The sequence below is a fragment of the Borostomias antarcticus genome (genome assembly GCF_949987555.1).
Source record: "Borostomias antarcticus genome assembly, chromosome: 16".
NCBI lineage: Eukaryota > Metazoa > Chordata > Actinopteri > Stomiiformes > Stomiidae > Borostomias > Borostomias antarcticus.
The window spans coordinates 17,135,579-17,155,659 of record NC_140249.1 but is presented as its reverse complement, the minus strand read 5'-3'; the positions used below and the strand labels follow the sequence as shown (position 1 = coordinate 17,155,659).

The window sequence follows — 20,081 nt, the reverse complement described above, 5'->3', positions numbered from 1 at the left end:
AACAACCCCACCCCCTCTTTAAATACTTCTTGACACTTTATTGGTCTTTACTTGGTCACCATCTCGCCAGAGAGACGGAAGATGGCTGAGCATCAGGACCGCGAGGAGAGGTTCCATAACAACTTCTTTCCTGACGCGGTCCGCAAGCAAAACAGCCAACAGCCCCAGTAGTCTGACACTGAAGACCCCCCCACACACCACCACCACCCCTCTGCCTGGACAGTTAACTCCAGGCACTCTGCACTAGCCTACTATACACTCGAACAATTGAACTCACAACTGCATACTTATTATTTAATTGCGCTGCCTACATCAGGAACACACACAGTCATCCAAGATCGGATGGGATAAGTAGATGAGGATGATACTGATAGACAGACTGACTGACGACGGATAGAGGCCTAGGCTATAGTGAATTGCCAGTTTGGGAACCGTTCAATGTCTAGCTGAGTTCCCCGGACTGGAATGAGGAACTGATTAGTGCAGATGCTGTAACTGTAAGGAGAAGCGATTACAAGAATTTCAATGTACCTACTTGTTACACAATGCTAATACACTTATTTTATTATATTTGTTGAGAGGTCTAAATGGTCCATACAAGGCAATGCCTAAATGGCCCCTACACAAGGCACTCCTCTGCGTTGTTTGAATGCAATCTTACAAACCCGAGTCAATATACTGTACTACCCATGTAGACAAAAAACACAAGCACATCGGATTTACATTCATTTATAAAAGAGAAAAATACAACCATTCTGTATCCACACATTGTCCTGTATTGTCCAAGTCCTTAAAGGGGTAGTTCAGAATTTTTGACATTCTGTAGTCTAATTTACGACTTGGCCATTATGTTGTTGACAGATGGAGACCATTTTCAGCTGATTCCCTCCATGCTGTCCTTGTGGAAATACACATTTTGCTAATGGTAGTGCAATGCAAAGGTACCAGATTAGCATCTACTACCAAACGTCCACACTTCCAAAAACATTACCAAGATTCACCTGACTTGTGTCCAACTAATTCATCAACAACACAATGGCTACGTCGGCAGTAAGAAGTAGCCATGTCCAAAACTAAGAACTAACCCTTTATTATTAAGCTAATCATGCAAATGAATGGACTAAAAAGAAATCCACGGAAGACAGACATTACACAATGCTTTCTGATAAACATCAGACAATGCTTATAAACACATCACACAATTCTTATAAACATATCACACTATGCTTTCTGACATTTCCAAGATGGACTACAATACTCTTTTTGGGGAAATTGTTTAAAACACACCAAGCCTGACAAAAACTTTGCCACAATATACTATATTTAATGGAACCTAATATACAGCAATGACAAATGATATAAAATGATCAACAAATAATGGTAAAACATCGACCAATTATGCTTTCAAATGGTGATAATGACTTTGGACACTTGCACAGGACACAATCATTTGGCAAAGAAGCCCATACTATGGAGCCAAGTACAAAGTGAATAACATTTTGGGCCAACAACTCTGGTTGCAACATTGCTGGGAGAGAGAATGCACCTTTTGGACTCCTGAAGGGAGATCATGTTGGTAATATTAATGAGACTATATCCCCAAAACTGGACTTTACTTACATTTGACTTGTGGCACCCGCAGAGATTTGATAGGTTACTTAAAGTGCCATAGACAAGTTCAAGAGGAAAGAAAAGAAAAGAAAAGAAAGAAATAAAGAAGGAAAGTAGGAAAGAAAGAAAGAAAGGAGAGAGACACACACACACACACACACACACACACACACACACACACGACTAGATGCTAGTGTCATTGCGTACAATACAAAACCTCCCCCGAGGTACAGTACTTTTAGCCTACACCTTACTATTGCTCAAATGGACTCGGATCTGAGATTGTGACTATGACGATACAGGGTATTAGTGCAAAACCTCATTGAGGTGAATTTTCTGAATGTATGTAAGCTCAGGACAAGATCATTTGGAAAACTGTTATTGACTTTAAAATGAGAACACAGCTTAGTAGCTACTTTAACATAGAGGACAAATTCATTCAAGGGATATAGTCAAATTAAATGACAGATGCAATTCGACTCGCTGTTACTACATTGGCAAGCCATTCATGACACAGTGAAAATACAATATAATGAAAATATGTGCAATGGTCAGATTTAAGATGAACAATTTCTTAAAATAAGATGAGATGAATATGTTTTGATAAATCATACATATGGAATACTACTCTGACAATTTGAGGACACTTTGAAAAGGGCATGAACATGGCACACATACCTCAACCGCAGGCACCATGTCAATACGGTCTGTAAGGAACCCGTCAAACTGCAAGAAGGGGTTAAAACAGCTTCCCAGGTCGAGCAGGTGCATTTTGCCATGCTGAGGGATCAAACTTGTCAACCACTCTTGTCTTTTAAACTATGTCGTCTGTTGGCCAGGTACTGAAGCTTATTCTACTTGAGAATTGAGCTAAATCGACTAAAATATATAGAGAATAAACCGGTTTTCTTTTTTTCTGATTTGATCCCTTTTTCACCCAATTTGGTATCCAATCACACTGACCTATTGTCCCCTGTCGCTGCTGTGGATGATCCGTCACAAGCCCGCAGTTGGCGATCCGGAAGAGAGAGCCAGCTACCTGACTATCTCAAGCCCGTGAACGTGACTCCAACACCAGACAGGGTCGCTGTAGAGCAGAGTACCCTCGCCCCAAAATTAAACTAACCACCCTTGGGAGAGGTGGCCCAATATGCCCCTGTGGGATCAGGCCATATTCAGATCTGGCCATATTCAGATCTGGCCATATTCAGATCAGGCCATATTCAGATCAGGCCATATTCAGATCTGGCCATATTCAGATCTGGCCATATTCAGATCTGGCCATATTCAGATCTGGCGAGCCCGGGGCATGACCCCCAGCGATGCTTAGACCACTACACCACCACGGACCCCCTGGTTGTCTTCTGTTGGTAAGAGCATAACCTATTGGAATATGGGATGGGCATCAAGGAGCAGGCCAACTCTCTATCCTCAAGGGCATTCAGCTTCCAATTCTTTATTTATTTATTTTTTTAAACCCTACACTGATTTTTAACAATACTGTAGGTGTGTGTGTATGTGTGTGTACGTGTACGTGCACTGCGAGGGTAACCATGTAAGATGGAGAAAAATAAACAACTGAATTCTGTAAACATCTTCCTTCCACTCTGTGCAAATTGCATTGTTTTGTTAGGGTACGGGAGGAGTGTGAGAAGAATGCAGCAGGTTAATTTGGCAGCGCAGCAGTTAAGGGGGTGGACAGTGATGAGAAAGAGAGGGAGAGAGAGAGAGAGAGAGAGAGAGAGAGAGAGAGGGGGTCTACTATCTGATCTAGCTCTGCAGCAGGATGGGGTCCTCCAGCTCGTAGAAGGGCGCCGAGCTGCTCTGGCTCTCTCCGGAGTCAGAGTCGTAGGGCGTGTCGGGCAGCTCGGTGAAGCCCCACGCCAGCTGGTCGTCCTCGAAGTCGGAGCGCGGCTGCACGGGCACGTCGGCGTAGTCCTCCTCCTCGTGGGAGTGGAAGTCCTGAGGGATGTAGAGCATCTCTGGGTAGTTACGGCTCACCAGGTCGCTGGTGGTGGCCAGGGACACCTTGCGGAAGGCCAGCAGGTGCATGTGGGAGAACTTGACGTACTTATACCGCTTGAAGCCCAGCGACTCCACCGCCACGCGCCAGCTGCGCATCATGAGGGCGTGGCGGTTCTGGTGGGAGGAGTCGGGCGTGATGATGAGGAGCAGGCCGTGCAGCTCCAGCAGCTCGTGGGCCTTCTTGCAGCAGATCCAGCGCTGGTAGGGCGAGGGGAAGTAGGAGAGGAGCAGGGAGAAGACCGCCACGTGGAAGAGCCGGGCGGGCAGGGCGTCGATGGGGCTGTGCAGCTGGCGCAGGAAGGCCTCCACCGCGTCGCCGGCCAGCTGCAGGGGCTGCTGGAGCTGGAGGTTGAGGAAGTCGCACTTGTACACGCTCTGCAGAGGGACAGACAGGGAGAGCGCCTTAGCACTGTGCTATGTTGCTCTGAAGAAGGCCTGTGCATGCTTCTTCCTACACAACTTAATCAACAAGATCACTGGCCATGCATCGACAGAATAATAATCAATATTATGACTGTTCAGTCAAGTCAGGTGCCATTCATGTCAAAAATGAGCCCCACACTGTCAAGGGACAGACCCGAAATGGCATTAATTTGCTGGTGTCCTGGGGAGATATACACCAAACATTTTAAGCCTAAAGGTTGCTCCTACCTGTACTGTAAATAGCCAAATTAAGAGGAAATCCTAAAAGAAAGGCTGTTTCACTCCTAATTTGGTCTAAAAGAAATTCACAAAGGGCTTTAGCATTAAAATAGCTCCTAAACCCAGGAAATCTATGAGTGGTGGAGAGGACTTTTAGAGAGTCCACCGGAGATGAGGTGGCAACTATTTGGCTACAGAGAAAAAAGCACTGGAGTTAGGGATGATTTGGGACTGTCACAACCATCAGCCATCATATACCGCACATCATGTGACCCAAACTACGCCCTCACCAGTCCCCAAATAGTCCTGGTGGGTCATTTCGTTTCCACTTCACTATTAACTTGATCAAGCATGGAAAGCTATGAAAAGTTGCTTCATTTTACGTATACTGTATGATGATGGGTAAAAGGTATGCTATTATATAGACTTAACTATTATGGGAAGTAGAAATTAACTGGACTGGAGTTTAAACAATTGACCTTAGGCTAGTTGCGATTATAGGCCTATTCAAACTAACAGTCACATTCTAATAAAGAGGTTATTAATAAAATGTACAATAACAATAAAATGTACATCTCATTTTATTTATCAAGACTAAGGCCCAATCCCAATACCCCCCCCCCCCCTTAGCCCTAGCCCCTAGGTTTGGCCCTTCAGAACGGAGCCACAAGGGGTAAGGGGTGAAATAAAATTTTAAAAAAATATATATATTTTTTTAAATGGGACACCACTCACTACCTCTTCAGTCTGAATTTTATTAGTTGCCTGATTTTCTGTGGAGTCCCTGGGATGTTACAGTATGATTACTATTATTATAGTGACAAATCTGACCAAAGTTGATAAATCTGACCAAATCTCAGGACAGAACAAGACCAATTAATCTATTGAATAGCCAGGAAGCTGCTGGATTATTTTTCAGACTTCATACACGGGACATGGAATCATGGTTTACACAAAGTTCTCTTGATTAGATTAGATTCAACATGTACAGTAGCCTAGCAGCCTGGGACGACAAAATGCAGTTGCACCGAAATGCAGTTGACATCGTGAATAAAAATTCAATCTGAAATGCATGTCATAACGATCCAATGACATTCTTTTGCATCTACATTAAACAAAGTTATTCCACAGATTTTACAATTTTTGAATGATTATTTGCAAAGATATCGGGCTTCTTTCCCATGTTTTTTTCACCACACCGGCAACCAGTGTTTCTTATCACTGCCTTGGTTCGTAAAGCATTGTGTGAGTTTTCACCTACCCCTCGGTATCAAGTCAGCATCTGAAAACCCTCGGTTTGGAGGGCTGTTTGAACGTCCACTAGCCCTCAATATGCCCCCTAGCCCTAGAAGCTGAAAGGAATGGGACACACTACCCTACGCGGGAACGCGCAAAATGTAGGCGTAGGGCCAACGGCTAAGGGGGAGTATTGGGATTGGGCCTTAGTCTTGATAAATAAAATGAGATGTACATTTTATTGTTATTGTACATCTTATTAATACTCTTTATTAGAATGTGACAATGTGAGTTTGAATAGGCCTATAATCGCAACTAGCCTACAGTCAATTGTCCAGTCCAGTTAATTTCTACTTCCCATAATAGTTAAGAGTAGCCTATTACCTTATAAAGGCTATAGAAGACTACTTCTCTATACCTAGTAACGACATCGACCCTGCCCTTTTCCTAGCTAGGAATTTTTAATACTAGTTAGGATGAATCCTGATTCTCTAAGATAATCCCCTGGTGTTGTTTTCTCACATTAATACAAAGAGCTACCATTTAGGAAAATCCCTGACAGTCTCAGTCATGGGTGTATGAGTCAATGAGTCAGAGCTTCAGAAAAGGGCATTAACATGAGCATGTACCTCAACCGCAGGCACTATGTCAATACCGACTGTGAGGAACTCGTCAAACTTCAAGAAGGGGTTAAAACAACTTCCCACGTCGAGCAGGCGTATTTTGCCTAGCTGAGGGATCAAACTGCAACACAGAAATCATAAATTATTGAGTTGACCGTGTTTAAATGCAGCAACTGTACAGTAACAAACATTCCTATTCAGCAGCAGAGTGTTTACACTACAAAAGCGCTTTAACATAGTGACATGTCATACGGGAACTAATGAGAAAGATGTGTTGCTAAAAGCAAAATGGGGAACTACAGGAGAATGGAATGAGGGTAGAGAGCTGGTAGATTTGACACAGAGATGACATCTGGCTGAACCTCGGGATGATGCAGTATGGTGGGGCACTTAAAGCTGCTGCGGTCAAGGCCATGGCCAGCCTGGCACTTTTCTCATCCTTCTCCCACATTCTCTTCATACCGCCGTCCAGGTAGTACTCCTGACAAACACTGGAAAAATAAAGTCAGGCGATATTACTGATACATAACTGTTAAAGTAACAGTGATGCGGCAATGAAAGTTACGGTTTGTGGGTGGTTGAATCATCCGAGCTGGTGCGCTCAGAGTGTTCTGGGTTTTCCCGCCTACGGGCACCTTCTGCTGGAAGGTGGAGGGCTCTCTTACCTGCGACACCACTCGATGCGGCCCTCTCCCTCACAGCTTTTGGTCCAGTGGTTGTCTGCCAGGTTCTTCATGGCCAGGGCGTACTCGCTCAGCGTCTGCTCGTCCTCACAGTGCTCCCGCCAGATCTTGTCAAAATCTCCCACTGTGGGCAGAGCAACCAAGGGGTCAGGAAAGAGCCAACATGACCTAACTCTGAAGACCATGCAGAATGAATATATGACTTCACAAATGATTTAGCCCAATCATTTACCCGATTTACATTAATTTGATTCAAGTTCTCGTTAGTATTTGCTACAAGCAAACAATACATTTATACTTCGAAAAGGGTTCCTACATTATCAGAATTTCAAAAACTACACATGAAAATAAAATACCTACTTGTAAAATGCAGCCATCCAAGAAAAGGACTACAGACGGAGAATCTACAGCCCCTCACAGCTGAAAACGCCTGGGGATAATACTCGCTCAATACATTCTCTCAGTCGCATTTTTACCCTCTAGCACAAAGCAGAAGCAATAGCCTACATTACTCTGGAAAACTGTTTTCACATTACAGTACGTTCTACAGTATCTTCAAAAAATCCCATCACTGGTCATTGTGGATGTTGGTTCAGCAGGAGGCTGTCTGCTTGTGACAGCTAACGCGCTGCGAGGGGATATATCCCATGACCACAAGTAAAATGATCAGATTTGCAGAAATGAAAGGACAACAACAAGAGGGGCTGGAGTAAACAGCAGCGCCCTAAAAACAGGGAATGACTGATTTGGTACAATGCCAAGCAAACCAGATCATGCTTTACTTATTAACCAATCATGGGGTCTGCTGAGAGGACAACTATACACGCCGTCTCCTTCTATTCCCGACGGTCTCTCTGGTGCCAGAACAACTGTTGTTTGTTACTGTATTACTGTAAATAAATGCCGCTGGAAGTGGCTCTATATTGAATTTCCCCTTTTCAAATGGATGCTTGTACTCAACATAAAGCAGACATGGGCTCAGGCTTTAGCCTTGGCTATGCTGCAATTATTTTCAGCAACTCATCATGACAAGCCAATGGTACAGTATATATGGCAAGGCCAGGTTAGGGTAAACATTCCTGTTGTAGAAGCACCATGATGCTAACCAGAGCAACCACACACAACCTCACAGCAGAAGTCTAATTCTATAAATGGATATCTGACTAAATCTGAAACTAAGATACTTAACATTCTGCCTTGTCAGAAAAGAAAATGAAACCCAATAGAAAATTAACATATCAAGCACTGGTGAGACAGATTAGCATAGAGCCTGTTTGATGATTGGTTCCAATTCTAATGACCACAAAGTTACAAATTGCATGTACAAGTAGCATCCCCACTTAACCCCAGTAAGGTACCAAGTAGTATACCCACTCAACCCCAATAACATATTCAAGAGAGTAACGCCATACAAGTCCCCTGTTCCTCTAAAACATGGTATGTTTTACTGTACTATGTAGAGCAGAGTGCAGATCTTCACTGTAGCAGTGGACTTACAGTGTAAAAGTGTTATTCTATTCTTTTCTAAGGAAACATAAAAGGATGCTGGATATGGCAGGGCCTACATCTTGATTAGCTTGTTTGGAATACCAAAGTTTCCTCTATGGGCTATATCAAACCAGTTTCACATTTCGTCTTGCTGGGTGTCTCTGTTGGCTGTTTACTTTGTGATTTGAGAGGGAGTAAAATAGTGAAAGATTTGTTTTTCACTCTGGCAGGAATCTCCAATGAAAGAATCCTAACATTGGAGGCAATCAGACTTCCTAGGGCATTCAGGAGATGAGACCATTTTCATATGAGCAGACATCTTAAAAGAGGCCACTCTGGGATAGACAATGTCTTTAAAGTAACATGTCATTATGCAATAGCTTTGTACAAAATAATATGTGAGGCCCCTAGGCTGAGAGGATACTTAGAGGAGGTAAATGTCAAATCACAGGGGATATTTCTGAACCAAGCCTAATGAATTCCAGCCAGACAAGCACCAGCATTGTATAATCGCTGAATAAAACAATGTTGTATTCATACTAGTGTGCCAAATCCCATTGTAGATAACATAAATTGAGTCTCTGATTAGCTCGGGGCGGCTGTAGCTCAGGAGGTAGAGCGGGTCGTCCAATGATTGTAGGGTCGGCGGTTCGACTCCTGGCTCCTGTCTACATGTCGAAGTGTCCTTGGGCAAGAACCCCAAATTGCCCCCAACCCCAATTTGAACCCCAAATGTCTCCCAATCAGCAGGCTAGCATTGCATGGCACTGCATGGCAACTGCTGCCATTGGTGTGTGTGTGTGAATGGGTGAATGAGAGGCCTTCATTGTAAAGCACTTTGGATAAATATCCGCTATAAAAGTGCAATCCAATTTACCATTTACCAACTCAAATGGGCCACTGGACCGCAACTAGCCATCTGTACACACAAACACTAGGACTATCACAATCTACTTTAAGAGCAATGCGGCCAGTTGATAATTAGGAAGGCAAATTAAACAGCCTTGTCCGTTTCAAGTAAATTGACCAACCTCCAGATGGCAGAAAGTCAATTTAACACTTCGCCAGCTAGAGTAACGTTATTCAGAGAATAGGTTGGGTGCTAGCCTGCTATGCTGACAGGTTCGTTTAGTTAGCTGCCTAAGGTAAGTTGGCTGACAGCACATAATACATTTAGCTAGCTGTCTTGTTAGCTAGTTATTCCTTCTGGAATAGATTGGCTGTCTGTCTGAAGATTGACTGACGAGGCTAACGGTAGGCAACCTACTCAACCTACAAGTAATCTAGCTTGTGAGCTAGCTGGCTAGGCTACCTACATCTTGACCTTGTTTTGGAGATTTAAATATCCTGTGCGCAGTGCAAAAGACTGTGACAGACAGATTTCTGCCTGGCCTGCATTTTTGCTTGTCTAGCTAACAGCGGCTAACGTTAGCTTAGCACGGCTAAATAACCTACCTTCTCGATATTTCCTTCGCAGTTTTCTATGGACATTTTTCACGACCCCGGACAATTTTTCCTGCTCCTTCTTTTTGCATCGCGTTTCGTTCGGAATGAGAACGAACAACTGCTCCCGTTCTGATTCAGTCTCTCCCGTCTCTGCATTGTTCCCGGGGTCCATAGCACTGCGCCGTTAGTTTCCTCTTGCTACCGGCGTACCGGACCGGTCCACATGCCAACATCGCGAGAGCTGATTGACTACTTTTCACACACGTGCTGTTGGTCTGACAGCCCGATAACCAATCAGAGAGTCGAAAACAAAAACGCCTATAAAACTGCAAAGCGACAACTCTGCACCTGTACGTCGACGATGCTACGTTATGGACTGGACGTTATGGAAGTGATTTTTCAGAACTGAAGAAAATTGCTGTGAGAGATGTTGCTGCGGTGATGGACGTTGTTCGTGCATTCCCTGTGTATAAAGTAGCCCAAGGTCAGGAGAAAGGAATTGGATATGATATAAATCAATCAATCAATCAATCAAAGCTTTATTTGTATAGCGCATTTCATACCCAGAGGCAACACAATGCGCTTTACTGATATGATATGATATGATATCTGGATGGCACCAACAGTTGGCACCCTCTCCTAGGCCTACAGGCTACATTTTTTACCCAGTTCATTAATACACCTTTTCGCATAATGCCTAGCAGTCCGTGTGTTTTTCCATTGATAACTTTGATTGACAGTCCTCTGAATTTGAGGGTTCATACGAATGATCTAAAGAGAATATGGTTATTATTCACACAAATGAACAGTTTTTATACATCATTTACATTGTTGAACGTTGTTCGCGTTGTACACTAGCTACATCTCTACTCTTTTTATTTTTATTTATTTATTAGTTAGTTAGATAGTTAGTTAGTTAGTTAGTTCATTAGTTTATTGGTCAGGGACAATACAAACAGCTAATTTGCGACCCCTGCCCATGGAGGTAGGCCTATAATATAACCCCTGCCCCTGTAATGGTCACTACATTGGTAATGGACACTGTACTACAGGAGCCTGTGACTTTGCATGTAACGCCACCTAAAGGATCCGCAGCACAGCACAACGCAGGAAATGTTTGAAGATATGACGTTGAGTTCACGCTGTCTTGCTCCTGAGAAAATTCCAGTGCCCCACTCTGCACCAGAGCATATTCTCTTTGCCAGCTATCAGTATTTACAGTTCAGCTTTGTAGGATTATAAATTGGTATAGGCTTAAGGAAATGTTTGAAGATTTATGAATAACAAATACGATTTTGGTAGCCTAATATCTAGGCTACTGTAATGTTGGGTCGCATGATTTTGATTAAGAAGTGGGCCTAATTACATTCACCTTATGGTGGTTGAGTGCCAAGGTATATTCAGAGCCATAATCAATCAATCAATCAAAGCTTTATTTATATAGCGCATTTCATACCCAGAGGCAACACAATGCGCTTTACAGAGAACAAGGGAGGTGGGCAGACATCCAACCCCTACATATTCCAGAGGGAAGAAAAAAAACAGTAATCACCCGGGGGCCAGATAAGTGAGCTGTAAAAATTCTTCCCTGACCCCTCTCAACGAGGCGATCGAGCAAGCTCCTGGAGTATGTTTGTCTACCGGCTAAGAACATTTATAGAGCAATAAATAACATTAAATTACATTTTCAGAGTAAGAGAGGCTAATAACATCATAGGAGAGACATGGCAAACATTGGTGTATGTCTGTGTGTGCATAAATGTGCCTGGGCCCAGATAGAGGCAGGGTCAGGGGTAGGATCGGGGTAGGAAAAGGATACGGACCCGGGACCCATAAGTGAGGATGTAAATTCTCCTTCAAATCCCTTGGTGAATCTATACTGGTGTCCCTTTTATAAATAACAAACACATGATAGTGGCTGACAGTGTATTAAGCCTTCTATCCGGTCATGCAGAAACACCCTCTGATGTGGCACAGCTGTTGGTTCGAGTGCTGTGTCATGGGATGTAGACCTATCCAGTTCCAGCATGGTGGCTTAATCAGCATCGAATTAGGACCTTACACACTTTATATTATCGACTGTGACGGCTACTGTCAAAATCTTTAAGCAAACAGCAATGAGCTGTGAAAGTACATGATTGGAACAAAATTGCCTAGTCAATTCTGAAGTTTAAGAAATTGTAGACTATCAACTTGTGCATGCATAAAGGTGAAACAAGTTCTTAGTTCACTCTCATTTACATTATACTGAAAGGCAATATAGGAATATGGAGCACAGAGAATATTCTTTGCAGCTCCATAGGACATTAAATCCACCATAAGAGTTCAGCCAACAGGCTTTGATGACGTACAGTATGACAGCGATGAGTTGCATTGACACAGATACAGTAGGTTTATGTGTCCTGACCCTGGATTATGGTGAAAGCGAGTGTGACTGTTATTGCCAACCAGCTCTAGGACCCAGCTGCTCTAGCACATGCCTTTCAAAGGGTAAACAAACAATATGACACTCAGGGCAATAGCATTACTGTACGTAACATCTAGACCTATACAACCTCATCACACTGCTATATTATGTGGGGTCCCCACCGTTCATTCAAAAAACACATTCCCCCATGTGCCCCCAAGTTATGAAAGGACACGAGTCTGAGCAATGAAGAAACTGCAAAAAATGTCCACATGTTTGTCTGTGCAGAAGAAAAGAATGATAATCCTATAGGACAACCCTGAAAGCAGCTGACAAGCAGTTGCAGCTGTGCTGCACCAACCACAGCCAAGAGTTAAATGTCACCGTCACCCCAGGCGCTGGCTGTATCAAGTGTCTTGAATTGAGCAACCTCACAGCATTGACCCTATACTGTATATGATGTGTGTGTGTGTGTGTGTGTGTGTGTGTGTGTGAGAGAGAGAGAGACGGAGAGAAGAGATTTGCTTAGTGGGATGGGTTGGTGAGAACTGATGCTGTCAGAGGACAGGATCGTACGTGCACTTTGCTGCGTCTCAGGGTTGGACTTCTGCAAAAGGGGTTTGGCAACAACTGAAAAAAAAAAAAAATGTTCCATCATGTTTTCATAGAGGCACCGGAGCAGAATGGATAAAAAGTAGGAGGCTAAATGATTAAGTATATATCTGGAGGACCACCACAACAATGAATTGTTGCAGCAATGCAGCAAAAAGTGTTTTATCTACAGAATTTGTTCTGTCTAGGACAAATATTGACTTCATGGATGCGTGCTTTGAATTCAGAACCACAAATAGGCAACAGTTTGGTGAAATGGAAAACATTATGTGGGTTTGCATTTATAAAGGGAAGTACAAACATATTTCAACATCACTGATAACCAGATGCTTGAGTTGATCTGAACACAGCCAAGAAGCCAAACATTTCGAAACACATGAAAGACTACTATACACATGGCATTGTCAAGCTATGCTAGCATATACAAACTCCTAATGCAGATCAGATAGAAATGAAGGTTCTTTGTTACTGTGTTTTTCAGGGTATGAACCCAGATCTTAGAAAAATTCAATGGAATTCTGCCATGGAGGTTCTTTTATTTTTTTGGGAAAGACTGATAATTATTTATCAATGTTGACCTATGATAGTGTTGTACTCTGTTATGAAACACAGGAGTTTTGGCCCTTTTTGTAACTTCAGACATGTTTTACTCTGCATGTTTACCAAGAGTAAGCCATCCAAAGTTCATTGCTGTTTGCTTTGTGCTCTCCAAAGATGCTGTTTATGGTGCTGTATGCATTAAGCATATTATTACGTACAATACGTTCCCACCTTGAATGGCAACTCAACTTTAATATATTCTTTTGGCCCTATACAAAGGGCCAGTGATTTTGGAAGATCATAATCAGTATGTGATTCTGTTCCCCAAGCTGAGCTGTTAAAACAAATCTCAGGGATGCTGAAATCTAATATGTCTTCTTATAATACAGTACAGCCAAGTCACAAGTCACTGAGGACCCAGAGTATCTACCGAAGTTCATCTCTCAAAGGTCAATGCTGTGATGGATGGTGCCACAATGCGTTAATGGCAGATGTGTTTATCACAGAAGCTCATGAGTCACATTGTGTGAACTGACTTATTTGAACTTGAAGTATAGTCTACTGCACATGCATTGTAAAATTCACTATTTGTGCATCATTTCTTATGAGAATAAAAAAAAGAACATACAGTACACAAATGATACATTGCTACAATTTTACCAGGAAATATATTTAATGACTAATCTTTGTGTTATTAATCATATTTATTTAGTTTAACAAATAATCATATTTATTTAGTTAAATAATCTAATCAAGGTAACATATTGTACATACATATTACAATGAAATCTCCTGAGGCATTGGTACAAACAGTATACTTCGTTTTTAATTACATGTACAGTAGCCCTAATGCAAAAAAAATTGTTTAATTAATCTGTTGACATAATGACATAATGTTACAGTGTCATAATGTTGACACTGTAAATGAGGGCAACCTCAGTGTCCTTCGAGTTTAAATAAAGGTTATTGAATTGAATTGAATTGGTCCATAGTGTGGTTTTTTGGGTCCTCGTTCAAAACCAAGGCTTTGTATAAGAAAAGGATTTGGTTTGCAGCTCACTCAAACAACACTCAGTAGGTAACAGTGGTTTGGACAATTCAGAAAAAGCACAACACTCATGCTATGCTGCATAATGCAAATATTGTTTTATTTGACAATTGTGCCTGTTTTGAGTTACCTTACTAAGCCACAGGTACTAGGTGTTTATGACTGAGAACACAGGACAACAGTCTCCCATAGGGAATATATCATAGTTACCATATAGTTAAAAATCTGAAAGTACAGTTCAATTGAATATATCTTTAAAATAATTAATACAAAATTCACACCACCTTCTTTCTGAAAATTGCCACGTATCATATTCAATTATTCTAACTTCTCTTCAGTCATATTTTTCATCTATACCAGAGGATTTTTCAGATGAGGCACATTAAGATATCTATGATACAGTATCTACGACCATAGATTTATGGCAGATAACATGCGCAGGATTGATTTCTCTGATGTCTTTCTGCGACAAATGTTATCTTTAGCTTTTTTTCCTCAACCCAATCTTTTATTGTTGGCTATGTTGCCAGAACATAGCCAGAACACAGAGAACAGATAAAGAGCAAAACAGGCCAGGAAGTCATTATGATAAGCTGCGAAGACGAATACCCCAAACAGGAGGGTGTACAACAGTGTCTTTGAAACATTATGACCAGAGAATGTTTCTCTCCACCACGTTGCATTACTCCTGACGACGCTATCTTGTCCTCCTACCACTGGGGACAGTGTAGTTGTAGGCTGTTCATCAACGCCCTCAAAGTCTAGCAAATCATGGAGAGTTTCCTTGTGTTGTTCCTCATCCACAGACTCGCTGATTGATGGCATGGGTGAGGGCAGTTGCTTGCTTCTGCTTATTGAAGGCCTTTTCCTCACATTCAGAGCTATGTTCTTGCTCGCGTTCGGTACAATGCTTTGCTTGTGTGCTGCCCTCAGACTGTGCATGTAAAGCTCCATCTCATCGTCTGACAAAGATTCAGAAGAAACACTGCCCTGACTGTTTTCCTCAATGGCAGGTTCATCTGGTTGGATATAGGACCCCCCCTCTCCATTGGTGGAGTCCATCTCATCTCCTGCCAGATCGCCTTGTACTCTGTCATCGTTGTTGTGATGATCCCCCTCAATGTGGAGATTTACATCAATCCTCACCCATCTGTTTTCCTCTGTGCCTGTGTTCCCTGTATCGTTTGCATCTCTCTTGTCCCCAAAACTCTCACACGTTTTGTTCAGTCCAATCATAAATGAGTCATCCGAAGCTTTGCTCTGTGCTTCACCACCAGAATTGCTCAACACTCCATGGGCAGTTTCATCCGACTCTGCTATCTCCGCCTCCTCCTCTATCTCATCTTCAGCTATCATCGCTTCTTCCTTGTCCTCAACTGCCATTTCTTCATCCTCCTCTTCCTCCACCGCTATCTCCTTCGCTTCAACTATCATCGCTTCTTCCTCCTCCTCTACTGCCACTTCCTCCTCAATCTCCTCCTCTGCCTGCAACCGCTCCTCTACCTCCAACTCAATCTCCTCCTCCAACTCAATCTCCTCCACTCCCACCTGCTCATCAACTACCATTTCCTCCAATTCTTCCTCTTTCTTCTCCACCTCCTCCTCCCCCATCTCTTCTACCTCCTGTTCCTCCACCTCAATCTCCTCATCTTCCTCTTCTACCCCCTCAGTCTCCTCTTCCTCCTCTACCTTAATCTCCTCTGACATCTCCTCCAACCCCCCATCATCTTCTTCCACCACCCCTATCTCCTCACCCCCATCCTCCTCATCTAGCAATACATCCTCCTCTTCCTCCTCCACGATCTTCTCCCAGTCTTTTACCTCAGCTGTAGTCGTATCTGGCCTCTGTCCCTGGTGGAGGTCTGTGTATTTTGACAGTGCATCATCATCTTCCACATGGCCAAGAGTCTTTTCATTGAACATCATACTTGCTTTGTCCTCCCATTCATCCCCTTCCTTAGGCCTTGAGACATCGCCTGCGTCTCTATTGTAATCATCACTCAACATATGTTCTCTGTTTCCATCATTGGCTTCAGTTGATAGATTTGTTTCTTTGCACAACTTGTCTGACTCAAATTTCTCCCCCACTATCTCCAATTCATTCTCTTTCTCTAATGATGTCCGTTCCTTCTCAGAAACAAGGTAATCTTTTTTAATCGTCACCCCAGGGATACATTTTTTTCCATCTATTGTGTCTATGTAGTGCAAATTAACACTCGGGTGGTCAGAGGTGATCTCATTGTCAGCTTCTGTTGCCGATGAAGAAACTCTGGAATTAATATCCAAAAGGTTTGGCATTGCAATGTGTTTATCTAACATGTATGTCCCTGTGGACCATTCAGCAGTGCTAGCAGAGATTAGCCTCTCAATTTCCTCTGACTCATTAAGACTCAGACAGTCTGGCACTCCACCACCACTCTCCTGTGGGGTCACGTCTGGTTTGAGTTCCTCTGAAACTAGGTGAGTTGGTGCCTGAAGGAGACTGGCTTGTGGAAGTGTGTGTGTTGGTATAAATGTGACTACTGGAGGTGTTGTTTGTGCTAATGTTGTGTCAGGTGGGGTTTGTTCCTGTAAATATTTGTTGTCCTGGTGACGCAGGGTGCCTGCTTCTGATTGGCCCTGGGGACCTGGGTTCTCATTGGGGATTCGTCCTGCGGAAACAACAGAGCCTGGGTCATTCGGAATCCTGGGAACAAGTTCTACAGCCTCTTTTGAGACAGGCTTAGACTCTAGTCCACTCAGTCCAGATATGAAATCCCACAGGTCTGACTCCAGGACGTCTCTCTGATTTCCTGTCTGTCCTACGTGAGGCTGATTGCTATCTGATGATACATTAGGGGCATTTTCTACCTCATATGTGAAAGGGATGTGGTTGTGTATGCTGGGATGAAAGTTCTGGGCTGTGTATGTTGCTGAATCTCCCTGATACAACCTTCCCCTTGTTTGATTCCCCCTGTCAGTCACATTCTGACTGTCGCTGTCCACTCTACCAAACACCTGATGGTAAAGGGGAGCCACAACGGTTTCAAATGTGAAGATATTGGTCTGACTGATTGGGACCGCAGAGTTGTTTTCTGACCTGATGACATAATCAGAATGTCCCCTGCCTGTGGTGCTGCTGTCTGGCCCCGCCCTCTCCTTCTCCATGTCGTTCTTCATCTGCGTAAGTGCATTTCCCTCCAGCCTGCAATGAGACTTGTCACCATTTTGGCGTAAAGGGGCAGGTTGAACAGCTGCATCTGATGAGTCGGAGATGGCTGTGGCCTCTTCCCCTCCCGTTTCAGACGGGGCTGAGGTCAACATTGAGACAATCTCAGACTTAACCGCCTGATTCTGGGATGGGTTGTCCTTTACTGGACAGGAAGTAGCTAGAGAGTCTGAGGTTGATTGCGATCCACCACATCTGCAGTGCTCTAGTGCCCTGGATTGTACCTCGGGTCCATTTGAATGATGTTTCATCCGGAGTGCGTTCACTTCTTCTTCAGTCTGAGATGGCTCCGCTGCTTCCTGCTCTTTTTCTTTGGCCCCTCCCTCTCTCTGGGAAAAGCTGTCCCTCAGCCGGGCCGACCGCGCTGCCCTGCGGCGACTCCTCCGGCTGCAGTTACGGCTGTTCTCCACCTGCTCGTCAACAGATGGGATACATTCAGTTCCGCCCGCTCGTATATATCTCGTTTGCTTTGGGGAGGAGGTTATTTACAGGGAAATTCCACTTAACCATGCTCAGATCAAGTATTGTTCGTAGCCATAAAAACAAAAGCATTTTATGTAACTACTTAAAAAAAAAAAAAACTTAAATGATGTGATAAACGTTCAAAAAATATTCATTCAGTCGATAATGTGAGATGCCTCTCAGCAAAATGATTATACCCTTCTGTGTGCAGTAAAAATAAAACCAAGCATGTGACCTCTGCAAGGAACATACTGTACGTGTGATCTCACATGTCCTAAAGATGCAGCCAGTAGGCCACAGTATGTTACATGGGTGCTGGCGTGGGCTCTGACATTGACGGTCATATGACGCTCTCTCAAAAAGAACAACAGAGTTCACACTGTCCTGCTCCTGAGAAAACCCCAATGACCCACTCTTTAAAACAAAATCTATGATTTGGGTTTTGTTTTACATCCCTAAGAAGATTATTTGGAATTCTTTATATTGTTTGCCATAGAATATTTGCGGTCATGACAAGAGTAAAAAAGTTAATTGTCGCTCATGTATTAATTCATGTTCCTCTACAGGACAGGAAAAGTATGCAGGACTGTTACATTACATATATTTAAGTCTGATATGCATTGGTTGCATCATGTTAGTAGGCCTATGGCTAAATGACTGTCATCTCAGTTCTTAGACAACAGATACTCACCAGTGATTTCTGATGGTCATCATCAGTTGTTCCTGAGCTTTGGATTTTCTCACTGGGCACCTCTCCTCCATGCTTGGGTACAACTAGAGTAAAATTATTACTGGTTTAAGATTTTAGTTGATGTATGACTGTCATTTAAACTTTTAATGAAATATGAAATGGTCACCTGCAGGATCAGCATGGATAGATGGCGTATTTTCCACAGTGGTAAAGTTCTGACTGTGAATTAATCAAACAGAAACAGACCTTACAAAGTGGGTTATCTTTGCGTCATTAGAAAGTAGATCCATGTGTAGCACAAAATTAATTCATTTTGGATTGCCTTGAATAACCTCTACTATAATTAACATCAATGTAGGCCATATCAAGGCCTTTCCCTTTTCATAGGGGTCTAATCTGGTATGACATGAAAAATATGACAGTCAGACATGATGGGGTATGATTCAGCACTTTTACCCTCTATATTGGTTATTAGAAAAAACAATTAAGGTTGTATCTGTCCGATCACCTGATGGGCTTGAGACAACCTTTCTTCTGTTCTTTGTTTTTATGTGGTTTCTCCTTTATCTCTTCGACTTTCTGGTGACAGAACAGCACATAATTCCTTTCCCGATTGTTGGCCCAGAAAATTCCTAGAGGGGTCTCATAGCGGAGACAGAAGTCCACTCTGACCCCCTGTTTGCCAGACGGGGGCACAAGTGTCAGCTTGAAAGAGAAACAGTCTGTTACTCCGTCACTTGACCCCGGAATATATTCTGCCAGCAGGTCAAAGTGGCTGGCCCATGCGTCCAGAGTGGTGCGGACATAAACGATCTTATCAAAGGTGATGTTGAGAACGCGGACTACCCCTTTAAGTATTGTGGTGCCGGGGAGTAACTCAACACTCTCCAGCTCCAGCTTCTGCTCCCGCACTCTCAGAGCCAGCTCCTCAGACGGCATTGGAGGAGTGAACACCGGGGATAGGTAGTACTCCTCTGCTGCTTTTCCGTCCCCCTTTAAGACGTTGCAGCCTGGCAACTTGGGGATGTCCCACAAGTCAAACTCCTTTACAGACACCAGGCTGAGGCCTTGGGCATCCGCGAAGGACACCCTCCTGGATCGGGACTGGGGCGGCTCTGGCTCAGAGTCCTCATCTGACACAGATGTCCGTCTTCGCGGGAGAGGAGAGTACTTGGGCTTAATGCCGATCACCACCTCGTCCTCGTCCTCGTCCCCATCCCAGGAGCTGCTAGGCCCCGGGACCCCGAGGAGGATGCTAGGCCCCGGGACCCCGAGGAGGCTGCTAGGCCCTGGCACCCCGAGGAGGTTGCTAGACCCCGGGACCCTGTGGAGGCTGCTAGGCCCCGGGACCCCGAGGAG

General features: G+C 43.5%; 1 protein-coding gene across 1 annotated transcript; it reads right to left on the bottom strand.

The window, feature by feature from the left end:
- Positions 1-621: 621 nt before the first annotated feature.
- samtor (S-adenosylmethionine sensor upstream of mTORC1) lies at positions 622-9,926 on the bottom strand (the record flags this gene model as incomplete). Its single annotated transcript, XM_084451234.1, has 5 exons — positions 622-4,011; positions 6,144-6,258; positions 6,500-6,628; positions 6,803-6,944; positions 9,764-9,926. The coding sequence occupies 5 exons, from the start codon at positions 9,924-9,926 to the stop codon at positions 3,382-3,384; spliced, it is 1,179 nt and encodes a 392-aa protein (XP_084307360.1). The 3' UTR covers positions 622-3,381.
- Between the last annotated feature and the right edge of the window lie 10,155 nt (positions 9,927-20,081).